We start from the raw sequence: 27,098 nt of genomic DNA on the forward strand, positions 1-27,098 counted from the left end.
TGAAAATGACGATTATTTTAAAACTAATTTTTTTATTTTTTTTACATTTGTATACATAATTATAATACTTTTTACCCGGAGCGGAGCAGACCCTGGAGCGGAGCCGGAGCAAGTATTAGGTCCCGGAGCGGAGGTGGAGAGGAGCAACTCAAAAAAGGGTCCGCTCCAACGCTCTGGTTCTGAAGACTAAATAGTGTCTTTATCTGCAACGTACATTGTTGATTTTTCTTTGGACAATATGCTAAGGATGCTGTAAGTTTTTGATACAATGATGTGGCCGAGATAAAATAGTTTTCTAGTTTTACTATTATGGAGAACTTTACAATTGTTGCCTATAATACCTTTCAATACCTACGTCAATATTAGTCACCTTGTCAGTCTAAGAAAGTTTAAAGCTACGTTTATACTAACTTTTTAAAGTTTTCATTCATTTGTAGTAATGTAAAACAATAATTATTACAAACAAGAAGTGTTAAATCTGCTTAAACGTTCCGCATTAATTACTACCTGCCCACGAGTACATCGATAAAGATTTCGAAAGATCTCCACGACGATATGGGAAAAGGGGAGGTGAGAAATGAAAAGGTAAAGAGCCGGGGGTAGGGTCACCCGATTTATCAACTGCAAGGCTTGAGAATTCGTTTAATTAAACCAAAAAAACCGCGAGATTGAAATCAAAAAAATCGCGGGCACCGTGCTCAAATTACGTGTGAGGTGATTAAAACTTAACTCTGAAACACAGCACGATATTATAATATGCTCAATTACTCTTTCAGAAACGACAATATCCATACTATGGTGTTTATGTAATAACATTTTGCACGTGTAAGGGGTTCTCTGTTACAAATCTTTTCTCATCAAAAAAATCATCAAGCATCTCCGTTATAATATAAACCACACTTTAACAGCGTATATTGTCATTATCAAATGTTTATACTATTTCCATGTTCCCACAAAAATATTTGATTTTTTACATGACTTGGAGTAGATTTAAGAAAGGACCTAGTATAATTCGAGCACACATTATATTGGTTGCCACTATCTTAAATCTTATAGATATATATTTAATATTGAATAAAAAAAATATATAAATAAATGGTTATTTAAATAAAAATAACATTAAAAAATATTGTTATTCCCAATGTAACATTCTTTATTAAAAATAATATATTACGTAGAACAGTTTGAAAAACTGATGCTCCTGTGACTATTTTAAGTTATGTGGGTTAATTAAAAATTACAACTATATTATTTTCCATAGATAATATGTATGCTAATCCAATTCATTGCCTGTCTACTGAATTTTAATAAAATTGTGACAAGTTGTATACTATAATAATAATAACTAATGTTGTTTTTGGACGTAGTATTTTTCTGCATAAGATACTCAAAAGCTCTCATAGTATTTTCAGTATGAAGTTATTTTTATTTATTAATTACTTCATTTATAAATCCAGCGAAGAGTTTTATACAATTAACTTTTTGTAATAATTATAATAGTCTTCTGCGATTATGATGTTATGACCTTGATTAAGACAACTGACGTGTTTAATATATTATTTTAATTATAATTTGTAATCGTTATCTTTATTTTTATATGTGATGTTGTACTAAAAGCAGTGATGACAAGATTAGATTTCCTTGCACTTAATCTTTTATTATTCACTACCTACATCAGGTATATTTATGCACGAATGAAAGTGCAACGGACTTAATAGTTTATGAGATCTGAGATTAAGACGTTCTGCCAACCCACGTAAACAGGATTTTCTCGACATTTGTACAGACCGCAAAGAGACATATTCATATAGGAAAATTTCAATATAATTAATAAATGTAGTAACATTAATACTAATATAGTATTGTTGCATAATGTTCTACTTTCATTAAAACATAATACGAGTATCTAGCCCATTTAATCATATTTTATGGTTAGTACTTTTCATATAGAAATTGAAATTATATTAGTTATATTAAACGTACTTTAACATCTTTACAAATGCATATTAAAAAAAAAAATTCAGTGGTCATAGATTCTACCTAACTCTATTACAGAGTGGATTTTACATCATACGTATTCCAGCGTTAAGCCCAATTAGGTTGAGTAATGTTCAAATAAACAATCGTTGTAAAACTTCTGTTAGGTACTCCATCTTGAGTCGAAATAATATACTTTTTAAATGTTAATTAAATTTAAATAAAATCTTAATAGCTGTTTTTCCTACACTTTCTAAATAAAAACTAAGTTTTGACCAAATATTTTTTTAAATTGTATATTTCCAATTATAACTGGCATTGTTTTTGTTTAATTACATTAAATTCAGTTTATTTAAAAGTTTTTTATTAATATTATTAAAACAATTCTAATGGATTTAAGTATTAACTATTGAGAAATGGTTTATTAATGTGTTTTAATATATGTTAGAATAATATTTATACCTAAGCATTGTAAATAACATAGTAATTATCTCCTATATATTATTATCCTAAGAGATTTTGGAAAATACACCAACGGCTCATTTAAGCGACATTTTATTGTTATTTTTACATCTTCACTTCAAAATGTGCGCTACCGATTCATCTACCGTTTGAATTGACCACATTTCAGAAATTTTCAATGATTTTACAGGTACTTGACGTTTATATCCGATATTTTCTTACACACCGTATACGATCGCCATATTTACTGTCCACGCCTGTCAGAATGACGTCTTCGTCGCTTAAGACCTTCTAATCTTTTATTTGACAAACGGATTCGATTATTTTTATTCAAATATCGTAATGTAGGCATTGGCGCACTTTTTTCCGGTGAAAAAACCATAATTTTGGTACAATTTACTACGTATAATATCTTTTGACAGCAGGGTACGCCACTGACGGCCATTTCATAGATAACGTGATATTCCAAATTTGATTTTTTTAAATACTTCTTTGTGGCTGTTCACACACTATTTTTGTTATTGAATAATTACCTAGGCTACTAATTTCCATACTAAAAAAGTTGCCATTGCAAACAATGAAAGAAATTAATACGAATTGTTATAGTTATCAAAATGTGTGATATTGTATAATATCTACCTATTTTTTTCGTCCCTATCATCATCAATCTTGACCTATACACTGCTGGATGAAGGCCTCCTCAGCCTTATTCTACTCCTTACTTACACATGAATTGTTATATTTATCAAAATCAGTGATATAATATTATTATCTACCTATCTATATATAATGCCATTATTATCACAAGCCTCAATAAATCCACTGCTGGATGAAGGCCTCTCTACGTTGATTGTATTCTTGACAGTATTGAATTTCTAATGTTATTTATCTACATATTCATATCGTCATCATAATCATCATCATCATCATCAACTAGGATTAATCCACTACTGGATGAAGGGTTCCGCAACCTGATTCTACTACTATCGGTTTAACGAATTTGTGATATTATACCTATTTCTATCATTCTTATATCATCGACCTGAACCAATCCACTGCTGGATCATCAACCAGGATCCATCCCTGCTGGATAATGGCCTCCCTAGCCCGGTTCTACTCCTTTCTGTCATATGAATTGCTGTATTCATCAAAATCGGTGATATTATATTTAAAAACATATTCATATCGTCATCATCATCATCAACCAGGATCCATCCACTGCTTAATAAAGACCTCCCTAGCCTGATTCTACTCCTTTTGTCATATGAATGTATGTATTTATCAAAATCTGTGATATTATATGTATCTACACATTCATATCATCATCATCATCATCATCATTATCATATACCTGAACCAATCCACTGCTTAATAAAGACCCCCTTAGCCTAATTCTCCTCCTTTCTGTCATATGAATTTCTGTATTTATCAAAATCGGTGATATTATATTTATCTACATATTCATATCGTCATCATCATCATCATCATCGACCTGAACCAATCCACTGCTTAATAAAGACCTCCCTAGCCAGATTCTACTCCTTTCTGTCATATGAATTTCTGTATTTATCAAAATCGGTGATATTATATTTATTTACATATTCATATCGTCATCATCATCATCATTGACCTGAACCAATCCACTACTTAACGACCTCCTTAGCCTGATTCTACTTCTTTCTGTCATATGCATTGCTGTATTTATCAAAATCTGTGATATTATATGTATCTACACATTCATATCGTCATCATCATCATCATCATTATCATATACCTGAACCAATCCACTGCTTAATAAAGACCCCCTTAGCCTAATTCTCCTCCTTTCTGTCATATGAATTTCTGTATTTATCAAAATCGGTGATATTATATTTATCTACATATTCATATCGTCATCATCATCATCATCATCGACCTGAACCAATCCACTGCTTAATAAAGACCTCCCTAGCTTGATTCTACTCCTTTCTGTCATATGAATTGCTGTATTTATCAAAATCGGTGATATTATATTTATTTACATATTCATATCGTCATTATCATCATTATCATCATCATCATCATCGACCTGAAACAATCCACTGCTTAATAAAGACCTCGCTAGCCTGATTCTACTCTTTTCTGTCATATGAATTTCTGTATTTATCAAAATCGGTGATATTATATTTATTTACATATTCATATCGTCATCATCATCATCATCGACCTAAACCAATCCACTACTTAAAGACCTCCTTAGCCTGATTCTACTCCTTTCTGTGATATGAATTTCTGTATTTATCAAAATCGGTGATATTACATTTATCTACATATTCATATCGTCATCATCATCAACCAGGATCAATTCACTGCTGGATGAAGAGTTCCGCAACCTGATTCTACTACTATATTATACCTATTTCTATCGTCCTTATCATCATTAACCTGAACCCATCTATTGCTGGATAAAGGCCTCCCATGCCTGATTCTACTCCTTTCTGTCATTTGAATTGCTGTATTTATCAAAATCGGTGATAATATATTATATCTATTTATGTTTCTATTATCATTATGAACCTGAATCAATCCACCGGTGGATGAAGGCCTCTCTAAGTTGTTTGAATTTCTGTCGGTCATATGAATTACTATATTTATCAAAATTGCTGATATTATATTTTCCCATTCATAATATCGACATTATCATCATCAACCAAGATTAATCCACTGCTGGATGAAGGTTATCCCTACCTAATTCTACTCTTCTTGGTCATATAAACTGCAATATTTTTTTAAATTTGTGATTTTATATACCTACCCATTTATATCGTCATTATCGTCATCAACCTGTATCAATCCACTGCTGGATGAAGGCCTTTTTAAGCTGATTCCACATCTTTAGGTCTTATAAATTCCTATTCTTATCAGATATAATATGTATTACTTCATTATTTATCAACATTTGTCTCGATATGAATGTCCCGCACCGGGAAACTATATTGTTTAAGGTTAATTTTTAAAACAAAATATGATTTTTAAAATATTATTCTGTGGCTCCAAGCATTTATTTTTTATAGACAATGAAACAAAATAATGTTTAAATTTATTTTTTATGCTGCTAACCTTTTTCTATTATGTAAATGGGACCCGAAAGAGATTAATATTCGCGTTATATTGGATCGCTATTTATGATAATCACGATTGAGATGTATAACTATTTATCATATTTAAATGCACATACGAGTACCTACACATATATTGTATTAAAATTAAAATGACAGTGGTAGCAATCGGCGATTGCCAGCTGTTTTGCTAAGCTTAGCAGCCTGAAATGGTGTCAGATGATATTGAGAAGGCCAGACTCCAGAATAGACTACGCACATGACTCCAAATTTGTATTTGCAGTGACGACATGCATATCGTAAAACTGACAAATCAGATAAATTTTCAATTGTCTGACGTGAATGAAAATCCATCCCGAAGGGAAAACTATGGCGCCGTCTATACACACTTTACAATTATTATATTAAAATCCAAAACCAAGTCACTATGATGAAAAGCTGTCTGCAAGACCTAGCGAGACAGACTGGCGAGAGCCAGCTGGCTCAGCTAGTCTTAATTAATAGGCAGCGTATTAGACATTTCTACCTAATCTACCTCACTAACCTCAAAAAATGAGATTTCCAAATGATTAGATAATTCCTGATGATGAGTAGGTAATAACATTTTACGATTTTGTAATATATTCATTTATAATACTTATATACAAATAGTTGAAATATAAACTAGAATACTATAAATAAACCACATAAGAGTGAAATTCGACAGTTTTAATAGAAAATGTGACGTAATTGGAGCGACACTGTGCAAAATAAAACGGTGTAATGGGGTTCATGTAAGAACAGTCAGATTTAGTGTCGGTATCTCACTGTGTAATATTCGTGGGCAATAGAAGAAATCGCAAGAATACGCGAGTTCAAGATTAAATCGTTCCACTATAGTTAGTTGTTTATTTACCATAGCTAAGTAGATAATATACAGAGCTTTAAGATTGTTAAAAATGAAACCCGAATCGATAAAACCGATTCAAATGAATATTCAGTGATACAGAAATCTCATAAATAATATAAACTTTTTTATCAAGTAACTACCCTCTAACCTTAACAGTAAATTTATTTAATAAATACGTATCTCACAACTTTAGCATCTGACGTAATGATTACATCTTTGTCATTCAGTACATATGTACAGTTACCCACATTTCAACTCACTATTGCAGGTCGTTAGTTGTAGTAAGCTAGTAAAATAAACGATCGCTACAAGAAGTCTTTCCTCACACCCATGTACCCATGTGTTGACATATTAACATGATCTTGCACTTTATCAAATCGTTTCTCCTATATTGGAATACCTAATCAAAAAGCCACATAGCTTATATACATAAGCAAATGATAAACACAACAGTGAAGCGGTAATTAATCAAGCAGTAAGTAGTTATAAGATCGAACTAGTTACAAAGGTACTATGAGTTAGTCTACTTATGCCAGAGGTGAATGCAGAAAAAAATGCTAAATAATAAAAAAGGTATTCGAGTAAATTAAAAGATGTGTTCTGAATAGTTGTCAACATTAATAACTCAAATATCATAGAATTAATAATGGAGTTTCTGCTAATATATTATAATGCTTACTTTAATGAGGTGGTTTATTACTTAGCATATGGGCTTCGGCGGAATGGAGGATTTATTCAAGTTCATTAATTTAAGGATTGAAATTAATACCATAACTATAAAAAATACCGAAATAGATCAATGCTACTGAAATATTGCAGTAAAAATATTTTGAAACATCATTAAATAATGTACTTGGCTGCAACGAACTAGGGACTGACTAGAGTGGAGGAGCTAGAGGAGGCCTTCATCCAGCAGTGGATCCACCCGGCTGATGATGATGAATAAGCAATTTTATGACAACAAAATATTCATATATTTATTTTATCATCATCATCAGCAATAGCACGCTGAATCAGTGGAATGAAGGCCTCTCTAAGCAGTTTCCATTCAATCGGTCCTAAATATGATGTTGCCATTCAGCAGAACTTAACTAACTGGTCGAGCCGACGGCTTCTATGTATACTTTTAGAACGTTTTCTACCGCTTGGTTTAGTAGTCTCTAGTGTCACTTGTGTTTTCACTTGCCATTTTCAATTAACGATATAGTCATTATTTAATAAATATAGACATGTATTTATCTAATAATCTAATGACTCTAATTATTCAATATGACATTGCTGCACAAAATGATAATATAAGAGCTACATATTATGTTTTCCTATTCAGTAAGTACATATTATTTTTATAAGAATCGCGTTTAAAAGAATCCCCACATCTAAAATGAAATTGTAGTAATATACAATTTAATTTTAAAAAAAACACACATTAAGGAAACTCTGTATATTCTATATATGAACATGTGAATTATATTTTAATGTCAATTTTCTCACTATGAATATAAAAAAAACTGTTTTTCGAGAACTTATAGGTATTATAAATGTTAAACGATAATGCCGAAATCCGTTCATGTTGTTGAATATTATTCTTGCACCGGTAAACAGGTTGGACAGCTACCAGACAAGAAACTGAGTCTGAGGACCACGTATAAATATTTCAGCAGACCAACACATCCGAACGAATAACTTTGCGGCATTTACGTAAGCTTTATTTGAAAGCTCAGTGGCGTTTAAATTTTTAAATGTGTACAATCAATTTTTCTCAAACCCACTCACGTACGGAGCATACAGACATAATGAGTTTACTGCTAATCATTCTTTGAACCATTTTCCATACAAGGAAGAAGTCAGAAGAAATTATGGACCAAATCATTGCATAGATTACAATTACATATTTGCCATCCACCTGAGATTTGGAACAAATGTTTTCTGTTCGTAAGTTTTGGCTAGACCAAATCGCTACATACATTTTTTTACAATAGAGTATATTATAAAAATAATGTTGCTACTGAAATAATAGTTGAACACTGATAAAATATTAGTAGTAAAATAGTATAGTTGACAACGCGTATTAAATATCTAATCAAAAACAACAAAAAACCCTGAATTGCTTCGTTACCTTCAATTGCCAATCAATAATAGTTAGATAACAGGTGAATTGCAATAGACCTCCCACGTTATTTAAAAAATATATATAAAACATGATTATTTAATATATACCTAAGTACCTCGTATAATACTTACGTAGGTATCTACTACCGTTAAAAAATATATCACTCCCCACTCATATAGTAACCTGTATTAAACATATTATATGAGCAAAACACCAATGGTAGTGTTTTTATCATGTGGTGAACACCAATTACAGATAAATGTTAGAAATTCGTTATGAATTACCACCAAGTAAACGCTCAATCCCTTGAGAAGGTTTAAATATATTATCAATTTATAATATCACCCTAAGGCCCAGTCTACACATGGACCGCAATTAACCGCGTTAATGCAGTACGCACGTGTGCGGACCGAACCTCTAAGTAGTCTAAGTGGACGAAGCCGATGTTAGTTTTCTTTAGTTATATAATCAATATTTTTTTAATATGGGATTTTATTTTTTTTGTTATACTTCTTTCTAGAACTTTAGCTATATCTTGAGACAATACACTGTAAAATTAGAGAATATCGTAAGCATAAAACTAAAATCTGAAAAATATTAGTGTTTTCAATTTTTAACAACCCCATGTTTGATTGCAAAGTTTTGAAGCACATAGATGATTTGATTATGATAGCTGGATATGTTTTTTTCCATCGTGAAGGCGGTAGGCGTGAAGGAGGCCAAAGCTCGAGTTAAAAAAAAAAATAAGACTATATTTGTATTAATTTGTTTGTTTGAATTTTAATCTAGTGTGGGTACACCTAATGAGCAAATAATTGTAATCGTCTCCGCCACTGTCCAATCGGTAGTAGTTTAAATTGACAGCGTATTGAAAAAGCGTAAAAAATAGATCAGTCGTTGGAAAGTGTTAGAAGATTTACGCTTCTGAATACGCAAGGCGACGGTGCAACCACTTAGTCCGAACTAAAAATGGAGAAGCATAATCCGTGATTAAATTAACCGGTATTCACGGAGACACGCCGGTACTCGATTCAATTATTAATAGACACAACTACTCGTTCGGACCTAACGTCTGTCCGTGACGTTCTGAGATCTCCGATAACATCAAATTGTCAAGTTTATGACAAATTATTTTATTTTAATTTCATCAATGTGTTTCAAGACGATCAATAATAAACAGTAACGGTATTTACACTATATTATCATCATGATTATTTTAATTATTACAGGTGTAATAATTACAATGACGATAATGTTTGAAGATAATTCAGTCGTGATACGAGGGTGGGTCAATAAGTCCTTAGAAAAGCCGACAGGTGGCGCGACTAGTACTGCAAGCGGTTTGTTTTCATGCAGCGGCACTACCGATTCAGTATGCTGCGAAGTTTCAATCAGATTGGTCGGGTTGTTGTGTTTCTTGTACATTTAAAAAAAAAATTTGCTTGTGGAAAATGGAAAAATGGAAAATGGAGAAAATTGAGTTTATAGCTGTTATTAAACATTTTAATATAAAAGGGTTAACAGCAAAGGAAATAAAAAATGAGTTGGATTTAGTTCACGGCATATCTGCTCCTTCACTTGCAACTATTTATAACTGGTTAAATGAATTTAAACGTGGTCGTACATCAACAAAGGATGAACCACGCTCAGGACGTCCTGTAGAGGTGACTACACCAGAAATGATCAATAAAATCCACGATATGGTGTTAAGTGACCGAAGATTAAAGTTGAGTGAGATAATTGAGGTTACAGGGATCTCAAAAGGTAGCGTCATTTCTATTTTACATGACAAATTGGGCATGAAAAATATTTCTGCAAGACGGGTGCCGCGTTTGCTCACAGTCGACAATAAACGCAATAGGGTGGTGGCCTCTAAAGCCCTGTTGTCGCTCATGCAACGCAATCCGGATGAATTTTTTCGTCGCTTTGTGACTGTAGATGAAACATGGATACACCACTATACTCCCGAGACGAAAGAACAGTCAAAGCAGTGGATTACGAAGGCAAACCATGTCCAAAGAAGGCGAAAACCGTAAAATCAGCTGGTAAGGTTATGGCTACTGTATTTTGGGATGCACGTGAAATTATTTTCGTTGACTATTTGGAAAAAGGAAAAACAATAACAGGGGATTATTATGCATCTTTATTGGACCAGCTAAAAAACAAAATTGAAGAAAAACGGCCTCATTTAAACAGGAAAAAAATTCTCTTTCATCAGGACAATGCCCGTGTTCACACATGTTTACGATCAATGGCTAAAATTGAAGAATTGAAGTTCGAATTGGTCGACCACCCACCGTATTCGCCAGATTTAGCCCCCAGTGACTTTTTCCTTTTCCCAAACTTAAAAAAATGGCTAAGTGGACAACGTTTTTTTTCAAATGAAGAAGTCATCGATCGGACAAATGCTTTCCGCAATTGCAAATGCAAATGCATTTCTGACGGTTTAAAAAAAATGAGAAACGTCTAACCAAGTGTATTGAGCTCCAAGGAAATTATGTTGAGAAATAAAAAAAAAATACAAAAATAAAACCTGTTTTAATGCTTTTTTTTAAGGAATTATTGACCCACCCTCGTACATTTGGAGCAATCCAGCCGACTTCTATAAATAATGAAACTTTGATTAAATAAAAATATTTTTAAAAAAAGTTAGCTGCAGTGATTGTTTGGGTTCGGAATTATTTGGAAATAAAGCGGATCGGTAACTTAGTGGTCAGAGCCCTCGTCCGGATAGCGAAAGACGTATGTTCGAATTCTATTGGGTCTACGATTTTTTTTCCTATATGTATGTTTCAAAGAGCGAAGTAAAAACAAAATTTATAGAGCTAACTTAGGGATTGGGATTAGACTCTCTCGCTCGCCATATGACACCGCATTCTCCCACACTTTTCAAACAGATATGATTTCTTGCAAAATGTTCACAAACATATTATTAGTGGCTGAAGTACCCAGCTTCGCACGAGGTCACTTCATTGATCAATATACATTTATTGTACCTAACAAAACGATAATAATTAAGTTCTTCAATATTAAAATATATGTATCTAGGCATACAACATGTCAAAACGAAAATAATTCTGACAGCCAAGTCAAATAAAAGAAATTAATCCAAAATATGCAATCTTAATCTGTCGTGAAAATTCTAAATTGGAATTGGCATGGAAGGTAATTTGAACACACTTGGTTTTTTTTACATTTAGATGTCAATTAGGCGCCAAGTAGGTAGGTACTAAAAGGAAATCAAACAAAAATATTTTGATTTTTATATAATATATATAGATTAGTGAAAGTTGAATTCCTATCTTCAAACGCAAAATTATTTACTCTGCCCATCATTTGAAGCATACAAAAAACAACAACAAAGCAATCCTTTGGCTTGAATCAACATTTTTTTCGAATCAAAGCCTCAATAATTAATTTGATCATTGAGCAACTAACTATAGTTGTCGGATTCGTACTAGTGCTAGATAATAATATCAAATTTATGATTTCTTCATCTTGCACCAGCTACTCATCGTGGGTTTGATGATTTTGCTAGCCTGTCATATTATTATTATCATTACGAGCGTATTTTATATTAAGGCGGCAAAAACTTGGACTGATCTATATTTCGAAATGTCATTACATTTTGTTGACAGGTAGCCGTAAGGTATGTTATGCAACGTAATTTTTCTGTGTCAGTATCATCACGCAATAGATTTTTTTTAATGTTTATATAACTCTGATTGGAATATACTATTTCATATATCTATATGCCACTTCTGCAACTACATAACTTTAATACTACTTACGTATCTACTTTAAAGTATGTAATTGACGTACACCTGAATCATTTGGTACAAATGAAACATTATCAATCCGTTGTTTTATTTGTATTTTAATGTACTTATAGTTGCATACATGTTATTTTTTTAGTGAATATTTTGAAAGTATAAAAAGGTTGGTTTATTCATTATTAAATTATCTTTGAAAACAATTTTCGTATATATAATTAACCTAACTAATGTAGATAAATGGTTTAATACACACTTTATTTAACCTTACTTTGGATCTATGTGTAGATAATATATTATTATAGTATCCACAACATAGTTTGTCACTTCTCGAACACGAATATCATTATCGTTTTTGCTCCACGGATTATTCGATATAAAATTTATAGACGTAAAAAATATGATAAGTACTGTTATATTATTTGAAACAACCTGCAGTATTTTATTACTTATAGATAGATGGTCTCATCATGCATGAGAGATAGAAAATTCATTTCGGTTATTGTGATTACAAAAACGAATATTATCTACGGCTATTTCACCCATTTGCCAACGTGTAACCAGAGGCTTTAGGCGGCTCTCGTGGTACAGTGCGTACGGCGCTGGCCTTACATCTGAGAGTTCTGGGTTCGATCCCGGTGAGGACACAATATTTATGTGTTTTTCTCAAAGCCTGGGTATTTGTGATTGTTCAAAATTACTAACAACCACCTTGTACGAAAAAGCAATGACATGGTTATTAACTATTCTTTAAAAAACCCAAAGACTTGAAATTTGGTACACATGTATCAGTTGGATGACAATGCATTACAATAAATTTTTGATGAGGAATGACACTTACATACTGTCTCCAATGTTCACATATTGTATTTTTATTAATAATATAAAACATTCACAATGTCTCGTCACATCAAATAAACATATGTCAACCGTATATTACGAGTATATAAAATTCATATTAATTCATTAAACAAATAAATACCTGTCATCTATGATGCTGGCATATTTACGACGTGTTAATCATTACTTTAGTTTTTTTTTAATTAGTATTTAAATCCGAACCTATATTATTTTGAACCTATATTATTTAAATTGTCCATTGTTTTAATTTAAAAGCATCAATCACAGAGATGCACAATTCGTACCAGGACTGAATAATAAATAAATACATAACAACAAAGACTGATTTACTAAAATAGATATGGAAATGTTTCGTACATTAATAATCTTTAACATTACTAGTTGCTTCCGTATTGCAAATCCACCTACAACTTTTTTTGTAATATTTTACATACGGACCACTTAATGCACTCGTTGATTAAAATTCAAAACAATGTATCGATCGCAGATAATACTAAATAATTATGACAGACATGTGGTTAATTTCCAACGACCACTACCCAGAATTATTGTTATTGATGAAAAAATCGATTATAAATACATGAAGATTAATGAAAACATAAAACCCATGAAAAAAGTCATCAAAAACGTTCTAACATTGTGGGTGTTAAATAATAACACGTAAAAAAACAAAAACATTAATTTCAAGTGGGAATATAATAAGTAGGTATATTTTGGAATGTGGCCGATTTCCGCCGTGAAACGAGTTTAAATCGATTTATGTATTGATAGTATACATACAACTAATAACGGATTACTGCAAAATATAAACGCCGCGGAAGTTTTAAATTTTGACTGATTTACGTATAATATATACCAGCCTAGTGAAATGACTATGCGCAGATACGATCTCTTCTCTTGCACATGAATTGGATAGGGTTAATACGATTTTTAGGTTGCACTGTAGTAACTACGGCCATAGCATTGAATTGAAATGCCGATTCGAGAAAACTAATGGTGCTTTTACATTACTGAGAAAAACCTATATCGTCTCGACCTAAACTTGGCACTCAAATGAGAATGGTTATAGAGGAATAACTTATTTCTTCTACCGCGCACGAATTACATAGAGTAAATTTAATTATTGTAATCGTTACCATTCTGTCAAAACTATCGAACTACACACTACACGCTTATGTGGGAGGAATGTGTATAGGTAGATACTATGTCTTTAATATATGGAGTGAAGGCACTCATAGAAACAACCTAACCTAATCTAACTTGAAACTTTTAAAATGTGGGTATATGGAAGCATGCTCCGTATCAGCTGGAAAGACATCGTTACGAATGGCAAGGTGTAATGGAATGGGGAAAAAACAAAATAGGGAATCAGATAAGAAATAAAAACAAGAAATTTAGCATACTTTCGCCACATCATGCGGGAAAGAGAGGAATATCAACATCTGCATTTTATTATTCAAGGAAAGATCTCCAGTTAGTGAGATCCTGGTAGAAGAAGAACGTCCTGGCGCTCAAGAACCTCAGACTAGTTTGACCTCAGTAATCTATCCTTATTTAGAGCTGTGACCGACAGATAAAAAATGGCCTGAACTCATTGCTGACGTCCGATAATGGATATGACATAAAAATAAAAAGAATGCAATTGGGGTTTTGATAGCTATTGCGAATGTACTTACATCAAGTCTATTTCATTAAAGAAAACCGACTCCAGAGTGATCACGATCTTCAATTATGACGACGAAGAAGAAAGAAATAGACAGGCATTTTCAAGCTGTTTAATGTATTTTAAAAAATACACTTAATCGTTGGGGTAGGGGTAGGAGTCTAATGTATTGTGATGACCGATAAAAAGGTTGGGGGAGTTATAAAAAAAATTTACGTCATAATGCCAATAAATTATAAACTCATTTTTTCTGAGAATAAAATATTTCGTGAAAATATTATACTGTGATCATTCTCAATGAAATATGTGACGTAATTAAATCAAGAGGCGGTGTTGCCATCCTTTTCTTTGCTGCTTACATTTCAAAGTTGTAAATGTTATAGTATTTCTGAAAAAAAACTATAGAAGTACCCATATGATCATTTTTCGTCTAGAATCACTCACAGTTATAGTAGGTATGTATTTTTAGCATATTTGGCATAAAATTATAGTATTGTACTATAATTATTATAGTACGGTTGGCAACATACTATCGAGGGAGTAACAGATTATGTTACGATAAGGGGTCAAAAATACCGAAAACGTGTGACGTCATATTATGGATGACAAATTTAATTATATACTTACCTAATGCACTATGTCTTTATTTGCATAACCAAAATTGATCTAATTAGTAATTTTATTATTTTTATTGATAAGTTTTATGCGCAATGGTAATTTTATTCTTTTAGGCAGCTACCAAAATGTATACGAAGTCCAAATTTTATTTCAAAGTATTTCGCTCAATTAATTGATTCAATATTCCGACACATCAATTAAGTTGGCTTCTTGTCATTTAAACTTTCTAAACGAATGAATCCCTATCCATCAGTTTGACATGTGAAAACTAGTTCAAAGCTTTGCGCTGCAGGTACAAATAACTTTAGGGAAAAATCACAGGTGTCGCTAATGTCGAAACAAACATTATGGAGCGCCATCACGAGCGATTTTGTAGAAACTCAAAATGGTTCTCAAACTTTACAAGCTACTAATTATGCATTTATTTATAGTAATCCAAAAAAATATATACTGTTATCGCTTATTATTTATTTTATATTATTAATAATTCACTCTAAGTACCTTTGGAGAAAATTTTCTAATACTAAATAATTTTCTATTGGCAAACCTTTTTTTGAACAGACATTCAATCTATAAATGAAAATGTAACCTGGCCAATTAGAATTTATCATTTTTTTAACCATGTTCGATTCTAAAATCATAAATAGGCCTCTACTGAGTAAAGGTTGTATTAACAGGTTTCTGTTTTACGAGAAGTGGATATTAGCCACTTGCTCAACCTAGGAGGTTCATACATTGAAAGACAACATTTATGCCAGACCTGGGAATCGCACCTACCACATTATAGACCGATACGTTATCTACTCAGCTATTATGGGCGTGTTAATAATAATTGTTAAAATCTATAAAAATCATCAATATTGCAAATCGTGGCATCGTCGCTGTTATCTAAATAGTGTTATAAAAATCTTAATGCGTTAATTGATTACACCGTTTATTATAAAATAACTATCTTTAAAAATACATATCTGGTTACAATAGCCAGAAATAATGTCAGCATCAACACTACCTCTACAATCCGATATTGGTCACTTCCCAAATAGCACGTTTATGAACAGAATTTGTTGAAATTTTTTTGTTGTGTTGAATTTGTTAAAATTTAATGAAATTGTTAGACAATTGCTCAACATAATACGTTCTCTTGATCCAAACATACAGTACAAAAAAAACGTGTGAGTTCGAGTTCATTCAATGCAGGTTCGCGTATAATATGAAATGCAGCCGGTTGTATTTTTTAGAAGACATTAAATTGATTGCCTATTTTATAAAACTTTTTGAGAATCACGAGAAAAATATAATTATCGACACCTTTTGATGACCCTAAAGTGCAGTTTTCCAATAGTAATACTAATAATAATATCGCTTCTCTTCCACAAAATCGCTTAACAATTTGTGGAAAACAAAACATGCTATTCTCATTGGTAGATTAAACAAAGTTTTGATATCAGCAATAATACATTCGAATTGAGGTTTTTTTATTCAATATAAAGTATATAAATCTTCATTTTAATGTAGATAGTATAATAATGGCAATCCATAGAAATATATAAAGCAGTAGGTACTTAAAAAACAAAGTGAGATGTTGGTTTTATTATTGGTACTTAGGTAGGTATTAATAAAGAAATAATATGAATATTAGGTAGTTACTTTATCTTGTATTATTTTTGTGTTAATGTATTTAATAATGTTGAATATAATCATTACTGTTTTAATTGTTCCTAAGAGGATAATATGGGCCTCCGCAAAATGGATTATATAAACAGAATGGTCATTAGGCATTCAACCAATACAGTGAGCCTTACTCTGGATCAAAAACACACAAAACGACATGTGAGTATTTAGAAAACAAGCTTAATATATAATCACATAGATGACGCATTTAATTCAGTGCAAGAATGGATAACAAATAATATCATCCACAGCCTTTCTTAGCTAGTTGTTTTATGACAACACCCAGAGTTGTTCTCTGGTAAGAAAAAAAAATTAACGCAAAAATAGATAAGAAAAATTAAGTTATTTGCATTGAATATGTAACATAGGTACATAATGCGGCATTTCTATTAGCATGTCAATAAAAATAATTAAATATATACATAAATAAGCAGTGTATACTTGAATAGATAATTTAAAAAATAATAGGGATGTTATACTGTGGAGTGGCTAGTTAAATGTAATGATGCCTAGATTACGTGTCACGCTAATAGTGGACATTATTATCATAGATAGAATGCAATATGAAAACACGAAATCAATGTCTGATATTACTACGATCTTAATCTGCTGATAGTGCTGTGTTGTTATTGATCGCGGCAAGCAGTTTAATTTCGATTTGAAACTTTTTCAGTCTGAATTTCTATAAAGTTATAATACACTAGTATAATTAACGGTTAAGCCAACTTATCTGTATGGAAATACATATCTTGAAAAAGCATCCAAATATACATAAATTTAAGTAAAATTATAATTTAAAAAATCTTGTATCACATTCCAGGCGAGGGATGCTACCACTAAGCTACTAACCCAGGAATCAAACAACCATACAGATATTCTACTATCTGTATATTTTCAAATTCGGTCAATAATTACATTTTTTTTTATAATTTCTGAGATAAGTATTTATTTTTAATGAAGACTGTCACATTTCTTACATTTTTAATAACCTACATCCTACATGAACAAATATAAGTACACTACATCATAAGACTCAATGAAACACAGGTTGTATCAGATGACCAAATTGTGAGAGGCCCTTAATCTCTGATACTTATTATTCGCATTAAATCTATATATTAGGTACAGGTAGGTTTCAAAAAGATGGTATATTCAATAAATTACTAAGTTATACCTATCATATTCGTGAGTTATTGAGCGTGTATTGTGCAATTACATGCTATCTACATTTTACTTAGCAAACTTCTTCAAAAGGTTCAATATTACTTTAAGACTTTTACGGGTGGTTGTTATCTGTCATAATAAGTATAATCTATATTGTGAAAATATCGTAGAGTTACCACTTAGAAATATGACAAACCATACTAATCGTCAAAATTAAATTAGTTGCAATATTCTAAGTCGATAATATATAGCAAATAGTAGTTATAATATAGTACGTATTCTTTAAAAAGCATCCCTATAGGCAAAAGTCACAACACGCCACTGTTAGGTGTATGTATATAGGTATAACACGTAATTAATTTCTGAAATTCTGAAACCAAAAACAAATTTTTTATATATGCCATAATATCTAGTTTCTTGTTTTACTCATAACATAACATTCAACCAGCAACAAAAGCCCTATGGATGAATTCATTATATTTCATTGTCAATTCTTAATTTTAAAATAATAATAACAATAAAACTAATTATGGTATCTCAAATATTATAAACAAGGTGGGTGGGGAGGAGGTCGTTGCATGATTTTTGTATAGGGAATTAATATTTTTTAGACCACTGCTATTATTTTATACTTCATGAGACTTGGGACTGATGAAATCAGTGTTGCCAGACTAAAAATGATAAAAAAGTAAATCTGTTTCAAATAAAAAATAAAAAATAGATTTGATAAATTTTCTGTCTTATATCGTATTTTTTACAATGCAACTGATGCCGTTGTACATTTCCAGCCCTTCAGTATCGTCCTTTAGTTGCTTTACAGCACGCCATACAAAATGATATTATTTTAGATTTTTTTCGTCCCATATTACACACGCGATCGCGTTGCACTTGACGCCACATCGCAAGCGATGCATTTTTTATTTACACTGTAATACTACCATCGAAAACTCCATAAACGAATACATTCATTTGAGGAAATCCCGTTACTATTGCACATTAGAGTTTTTGACCTTACTAGAAATTTAATTTTGCAATATCATCATTTTTCAAATCACCCTTTCAATTAGTATAAAAGTCCAGCACAAAATAACAGAGTCCTCAATTTGTAATTCTACTTGGTAGGTATTTAAATCAATATCTCTTATTTATATCTTCAAACGCGGAATACGGGTTTGAGTTTCGCATCTTACGTGTTGTTTTTCAATACGTGTATGATCCAGAGTCAGCACCTAATGAGTCAGACGAGTGGCTAGTAAGCAACCATTAATCGTATAAAACAGTCGTTTCATACAACTTCTGCTTTATGGATACACAAGATTTGTGCATATTTTATTCTTCGTAGTATTGAAAATTACTTTACATATCACCAGAATGTTAATCAACGACCACTACTAAGTCACTGTAGTTTTGATTATAAGATTAAAAATGTACTGTTCGCCTGGTCAATCTCAATAATATAAAAACTTTAAAATACACAAACATTATATCATATGAATGAATAACAGAAAAAGAATAACAAATTTACTTACTAAATTAAAAAAAAAAAAAAAAAACTGTAAAAGCGTCATCTTGAATTATTTATTTTTAAAATAAAATCAAATACCAACTGATGAAATGAACAAACTAACCTAATTTAACATAACCAAGCTCATATTAGCTCAACGTGATTTCATGATATTATGGTATTTTTAATACAAGTAAAATCTGGTCAATTGAATACTAACTTGTGGCATAATACCTGTATAATTTATAATATGATGTTTCTGGGTCGATATAATATTATCAATTAATATAACTACGTATAAACAATTCAGTGGACTTACTGGTCTAATTCTTGGAAGAGAAGATCACAGACGGCACAGCGCAACTCTCCAGAGTCCTCGAGTTCGTCTTCCTCGCGGTCGTCTTCAACGGTGCCACTGTGCTGAGATCCTGTCAAATAAATCATTAAAACATAAGTATTGTATTTTTTCTAACAAATATTTTATAATTTAAGATCTTTGGATTCAATAAAATGTTTTCAAAAAAAATGGAAAACTGAAAACTTTTTGAAAAATCATCGTCAGTTAAATTATAAGATCACCATATTATTAATAGAAAATATATTTTTTTTATTTTATGAATGTATCACAATAAGTTACTCCGCTTTATTGATTATTAGATATACATTGAAAACATAAAAAACAACTTTAATAAAATGTATTCTAAAAATCATAGAAGTGAGCACAACACATTTTCAAAAAAGATCGACTCATCGATAAAAAGTTTTTTTAATATCTTATACCTAATTAAACATCGACGTTAAATCACTGCAGCCGATAAATATTTTCAGATTAAAAATAATCAACGTATCCACTGATTGGCATTGTAAGAGAAACACTCGCGTTTGTCGTATATCAGTAAGGTGAATAAAACAATCGAACTATAATCACAAATAAATCAATTCCGCACAAAGTGTGAAGAGAGAGAATCGTCCCGCGGTATTCCACAACAAAACTTTAATGTGCCATAAAGGGAAGTGATACTCAAAAACAAAAGGCGTGTCAAATTGACATTAACCCCCACCTTCCGAACGCAAATACGAACTAATACTTCGAACAGGTAGGGAAATGTATGTAACTACCCCCGTGTCACTGCTATTATGGAAGATAAAAACGAGGGAAAACAATATTGCCTTTGAGCACCCTCACAGGTGTTCGGGGGTCGTTCAGATTTTACACCTGAAAAAAACTTATTTTGATTTCAAATTTAATTAATCTGCTGAAAGTATTTACTCCAAAAATCAGCTTTATCTAAGTTCAATATATAACAATTGTAGCTTAATATCCGGACGTTGAAGGATTGAAATACATATGTATGTACATTATTAGTTAAACGTGTTTTTTCCGCGTAAAATATTTGTTAATTATAAAAAATATATTTTAAAAACGATTTTAGAACGATTTTTTAAATTAAAATATGTAGGTAGGTACCTACATCATAAATATTCTTAATTTTAATTGTAAATAACAATTAGTTAGTAACAAAATATTAAACATTACTAAATAGGTAGCTAAATAAACGTATCAAACGCAAAAGTCATCTTTAACTGCTCTCTTGGTCAAAAAAAATCATCAACAATGATGGATCTAAGATCGAACAGGTTAAGAACTGCATTTATCTGGGATGAATGTAAATATGTGGATGCAGTTCTCATTAAATTGTTTGAATATGAAAGCTGTAGTAAACTAGAATGCTTTCGATGCTTAATGTTCCCATGCCGGGCGTAACAACAAAAAGGCAACAAATAAAGGTTAGTATTCGTTGTAATGTAGTCTGTTAAAACCTTATATATAAATGGGGAGGACACATAGCTCGAAATAGAGACAGTCGCTGGAAAAAGCCAGCCATCTTGTCATTACCAAAGATAGAAAATGTCCACAAAAATACCTTGACACCGCTGGTTGACCTATTAAGTTTTATGAAAGTACCTATGCGGCAACGCAACGTACAAGACAGGAGGGGTGAAAGTAGCTTCTTCCAACAGTGTGCTGATTCGATTCATGATGGAATTATATTTAATATCCAATTATTTTTAAAGAAACTACAACGAAAGAGCAAAATTCTTGTTTTTATTGTATTTTTTTTAATAATTACGCTGCAACAAAATAAACAAATCACTTTTATACCATTCAGTTTATTTATTATATCAACCCTTCCCACAAATCGTTATTGTGTTTCCAAAAACAGTTGCTAATTTCTCTGTCCAACCTCTGACATTTTGCCCCTGACAAAAATCAAGTCAAATCGTTAGCTTTTAAAAGTCAGGTACGACAGGTGTGCTGTACGTTGTGTTTTACCCTCAGAGCAGAGGTTCTAAAACGGAGTGCGGGACTTTTCGGCAAATTATGATTTCACAGTATGTACATATTTAAATTAAACCTTAGTCATAATTACAGCATTTTTAAACGTTTAAATCTATTGTTAATATAAATTATTATTCAAATGAAACCAAAGATTATTAGTCACAAATATTAACTTCAAATTATACCTACCGAAATTATCACCAGAAGCGAACAAAACTTAATTTTTTCAAAGCTACCAATGAATACAGAAGAATAATCTCCTATATATTATTATCCTAAGAGATTTTGGAAAATACGTCAACTTTTTTATTTAAATACCACTTTGTTGATTATTAAAGGAATTCACTTCAATTTTTGGAGTCCCGAATCTACTTCCATTTGAATCGGGCACAATCTGATAAAACTCGACACAATCACAGATACTATCGTTTTTAAATCGCGTTTTACATCCGTCACCATACATTTTCGCATCTTGCCTTTCGTCTACCGCAAATCGATTATAATGTCGCTTAATTCTTTCTATATAATCAATATTGCAAAATATCTAAATTAATATTCCACAAAATTATTCAAATCTGTAAGTAGCACATTGGCGTACGAACAAGAAATAAATACATATTTCCTCACTAATTACTACGAAAATATAATCTAAAACCACGTCACTGCTATTTATCTGTCAAACTGAAATAATAGATGATTGATTTTCAATTGTTTTCTTTTGTGATATAAACAAGTTCATTTGACGTGTCAAAATTCAAATTTAGAATTTGCAGAAATAATCGAAAAATGTGACATTTCTATTAGCATATTAAATAATCAATTTCAATCAAGACATTTATTGTTAATGTTTACGTTAATTGCATAATAAATATAATATTTTAATGTCTCTATAAACGAGCATAAAAAAACAATAGTCAATAACTTTCAGAAATACGTTTCCTATAGATATATTTTTGCCCATATTTAATCCGAAAATTCCTGGCTGTCACAAATCACACAACAATGTATTAATAGGTACGTCATTGCCTTGCCTCTTCACAATATTCGATGAGTTTATTTAAATTTAATAATAAGGCCACATTTCAACGATTATCATCATGATCAAAGATTAAAACTAAATATAAAACTACGTTGATTAATCAAATTATCCTAAAAAAATATTGACGGAGCATCATTTACGCATGCATTTTTATTTATTTTGAACCATAGACAAAATACTTTTATTTTAGCTGTCATATTCATAGACAACGTAGGTAGGTAAATTAAAAATGACGTTTACTATACGTAATAAATACACAAGGTTTTTACAATTTTATTAATATATAGTATTTATATAATGTTGAATTAAACGTTTTATTACACAATATAAGAAAAATTCATGCTTTATAGACAACTAAAAAAGTCAATTATGATCATTTCATCCCATAATCGCACTATGAAGTACCTACGTCATATTATTATCCACTATTTGCATCCATGTGGTTACTATATAGAAGAATCAATGTGTGTCACTATGCTTATTAAGATTCCATGCTGGGTGAAGGTTATTCCAATAATCCTCTTGGTCATATGAATTGCTATATCTATCAAAATTGATGTACCTACCCATTTATATCCTCATTATCACCATGAACCAGGATCGATCCACTACTCGATATAGCCGTCTCAGAACTAATTCCATTCCTCTTATATACATTGCTGCATTTATCAAACATTTTTAAATAATAATAATATATTCATTTCATCGTTATCATAATTACACCGGATCAATACACTGCTCGATGAAGGCCTCTCTAAGCTGAGTCCACTATTTTTTGTTCTATGAATTGAACTGAACCGAATTTGTGAAATTGCGTATTACATGAAATCGGCAAAATTTTGTCAAATTCATGAAAAATGCAAGCCCGTTGCCTTATTCATGAATTAGGCAAATTATCTGCCAAGTACGTGAATTCGGCAGGGTATAGAATTCTTAAACTGTCAACATGACAGTAGAAAAAGTAAATTTAATAGGGATGGTTTTATTAGTTATAATTGGACATAATATTATAATATTATTATTAGGTTCGGTTAGGTTTTGTAATTCTGAATTCAACTGAATATCCATTTTAAGGTTACCTAACACCTGTCAACAAACTATCAAATTTAATCATACTATCGCAAACAAACAATCGACTATTGCCTGATACCAAAGCTCAAATCAAATCGCGAAAATACCTTTTAATAAAATTCTCCCGTTATCATATTATAGTTCTAGATTTTTTTGGGCATAGTAATTGGAAATGAACGTCATTGTAGTTATTAATAGGCATATTTTTATATAATCAATAACATTTGACATCTGGTTAGTTTGATTATTTGCAAAAAACTCCACCGGAGCGCCACTATCTATATTGACCAATGCATGAGCATTTCACAAATTTGATTTACTTGGAAAAAACACCACCGGAGCGGAGCGCCAATATCTAATTTGCCCTATGCATGAACTAGGCAGAAAAATTACTGCCAAATTCACGCACTCGACAGATGTTTTGCCTATTTCATGAATAAGGCAATGGGTTTGCATTTTTATGAAATAGGCAAAATTTAGCCGATTTCATGTAGGTAATACGCAATTTCACACGTAGGCGTAACATATACATACATATATCTACCTAAATATTTATAATGCCATTATCATAATCAGTTTGGATCAATACATATATAGACGAAGTCCTTTCTAACCCAATTACTTCCTCTCAGATCTACGAGTTCCTTCTTTTATCAACATTTGTTTCGATATGAACGTCCCGCACCGGGAAACATTATATAAAATGTTAATTCAAAATTTGTTTTTTTAAATATTATTCTATAGCTGCAAGCATTTTTTTAGACAATTAAACAAAATAATTTAATAGTTATATGGCTAATCTTCATCTATTACCTCAAGGGGATACGCGTGAGATTAATATAAACGTTATATTATTGAATCGCAATCAAATTACCTGCTATTCTGCTAGGTCTAGCAGCCTGGGATGGTGAATCCAGAATAGACTCTGCATATGACGCCAAATTTATATCGAAAGTAACGACTTGCAAATTGTAAAAGTAAAAATCAGCGAAATGTCAAACGGCGCCGTCTCTGCATACCTCACAATTTTATTAAAATTCAATACCATACATTAGGACGCTAAGCTGTCTGCAAGACCTAGCGAGACAGACTGGCGAGAGCCAGCTGGCTCAGCTAGTAATTAATAATTATTCAAAGTCCTGCGGATGTTCTAAATTATAAATCTTCAATATAGCACGTTACATTCTTAAATCTTATGAAGGACTTTTGTAGGTTTTTTTTCTGATAGTATAGTTTGTTAAATCGTTCTAAATTATGTAAAGGCAGCCCTCGTACATTCGAACGTTCTACTTTCGCACAATTCATTATTATGTACATTTCTTAAAATTTAGAATGTTATTGATAATGCAAAAAATGTGCGCTTCCATGCAGTCCCTCCTCTATCCTCCGCTCCCCGTCACCTTCTCAAATACGTAAAAGGTGGTATTCAACTACTCCTTGACAAGTTTATAAAAAAAACGCCTGATTGCTAATACGCCTCGTTAACTTACCCATTGATAAATAAATATTTTAAAGTACACTTTTTGATGTTTTTTTTTACATCCTTTTACTTTTGAATTTCAATATTCGAACACATTTTCAGGAACCAATTACGTGCGAAAGTTGAGGGTCGCCTGTATGTGTACATATTATGTTAAAATACTATACGGATTTCTGCATGAAATTACATACAAAATATCAATACTAAAGACATATTTATAGCCGTAGAGCCAACACTACAACAACATTGTAGAAGCACTGTCATATGTGTATTGTTTTAGCAATGCCGCTGACTCAATGACCGATGGTCTGACAGAGTCTACCCACCCTGGGTTTATTTATACATCCCTCCCGTGAACTACTTCCCGTCGGTGTAGTATGCATCATGGGGTGAATCTAATTAAAAATTAATTGAACGTTGTGATTCAAACTATTGTAACGATTTTCTTTGACGCCATACAACTGTTAAAAAATCATTTTTGTTTCATGTGTATACTATTTTTTTATATTATATTAACAGAGGATGTTAACATTTGGACATTTAAACTTCACTTATAATTAGAAGATAGAAAGAAAAGGGAAGACTGGTCAAATCTCACTTACTTCCAAGGATTAAATTTTAGATGACAATTGCAATTAAAAAATATGACTCATATTGGTTGTATTCCATCCGCATATTTTATTTGTAAAAAGGCTAGAAACATTCGAAATAATCTTTCATAAAAAATGCCTTCGTCAATATTAAGTATTAATAAAAATAATATAATATGACATTTTTTCGAACGAATTTTGACTTATCTCTCAATAAATAAACTTCCCTAAATGTATATATCACTAAAAACCCATCAATTTGATAAAGCTCGAATATATTGACAAAGCTTTTTGTTGACCGGAATAATGGAGAGCTTTTCACTTTACACTTTCCTCCGCAGAACGATTATTGACCGACGTCACACAGTTGAACGCTTTGGAAAATCTAGATAATTTCTTATTTCGCAACACATTTTATTTTTCACATAGCTTAATAGTATTGCTATAACCTCTTTTAGGTTAATAATATTTTTCTACCAATACTCCATATTTTCATAATATCTTATACTCGGTATACAAATTGACTGCAAACTATTCGCATTACTGCTAATTTTACAGTGATACGTTTTCATTATAATAATATATTATATTGTATAATGTAAAAATCTAAAATATAATAAAATTACGAAAGCTCGGTTTCTAAATTTTGAAGTGAATTATTGCAGCGCTCTCACAATAAATAAAATCGTGAAAATTAGTGTGCTCTGAACAAATAAAGTTTATCAAGGTGAGTCAGGTCAGACATAATGATGATGACACTCACCATCCTTAAACAGGCATTTTTTTT

General features: G+C 31.4%; 1 protein-coding gene across 1 annotated transcript in view; it reads right to left on the minus strand.

Moving 5' to 3' along the window:
• The window catches only part of LOC147068037 (transcription factor hamlet-like), a 121,651-nt gene that overhangs the window by 14,166 nt on the left and 80,387 nt on the right, over window positions 1-27,098 (minus strand). The window contains exon 5 of the mRNA XM_085952048.1: window positions 20,110-20,218. Within this exon, the coding sequence (XP_085808174.1) occupies window positions 20,110-20,218 (109 nt within the window). The remainder of the gene's footprint in view (window positions 1-20,109; window positions 20,219-27,098) is intronic.

The sequence above is a fragment of the Rhyacophila brunnea genome, unplaced genomic scaffold, assembly GCF_057557595.1.
Source record: "Rhyacophila brunnea isolate RB1 unplaced genomic scaffold, BYU_Rbru_1.0 scaffold_3, whole genome shotgun sequence".
Taxonomy (NCBI): Eukaryota; Metazoa; Arthropoda; class Insecta; order Trichoptera; family Rhyacophilidae; genus Rhyacophila; species Rhyacophila brunnea.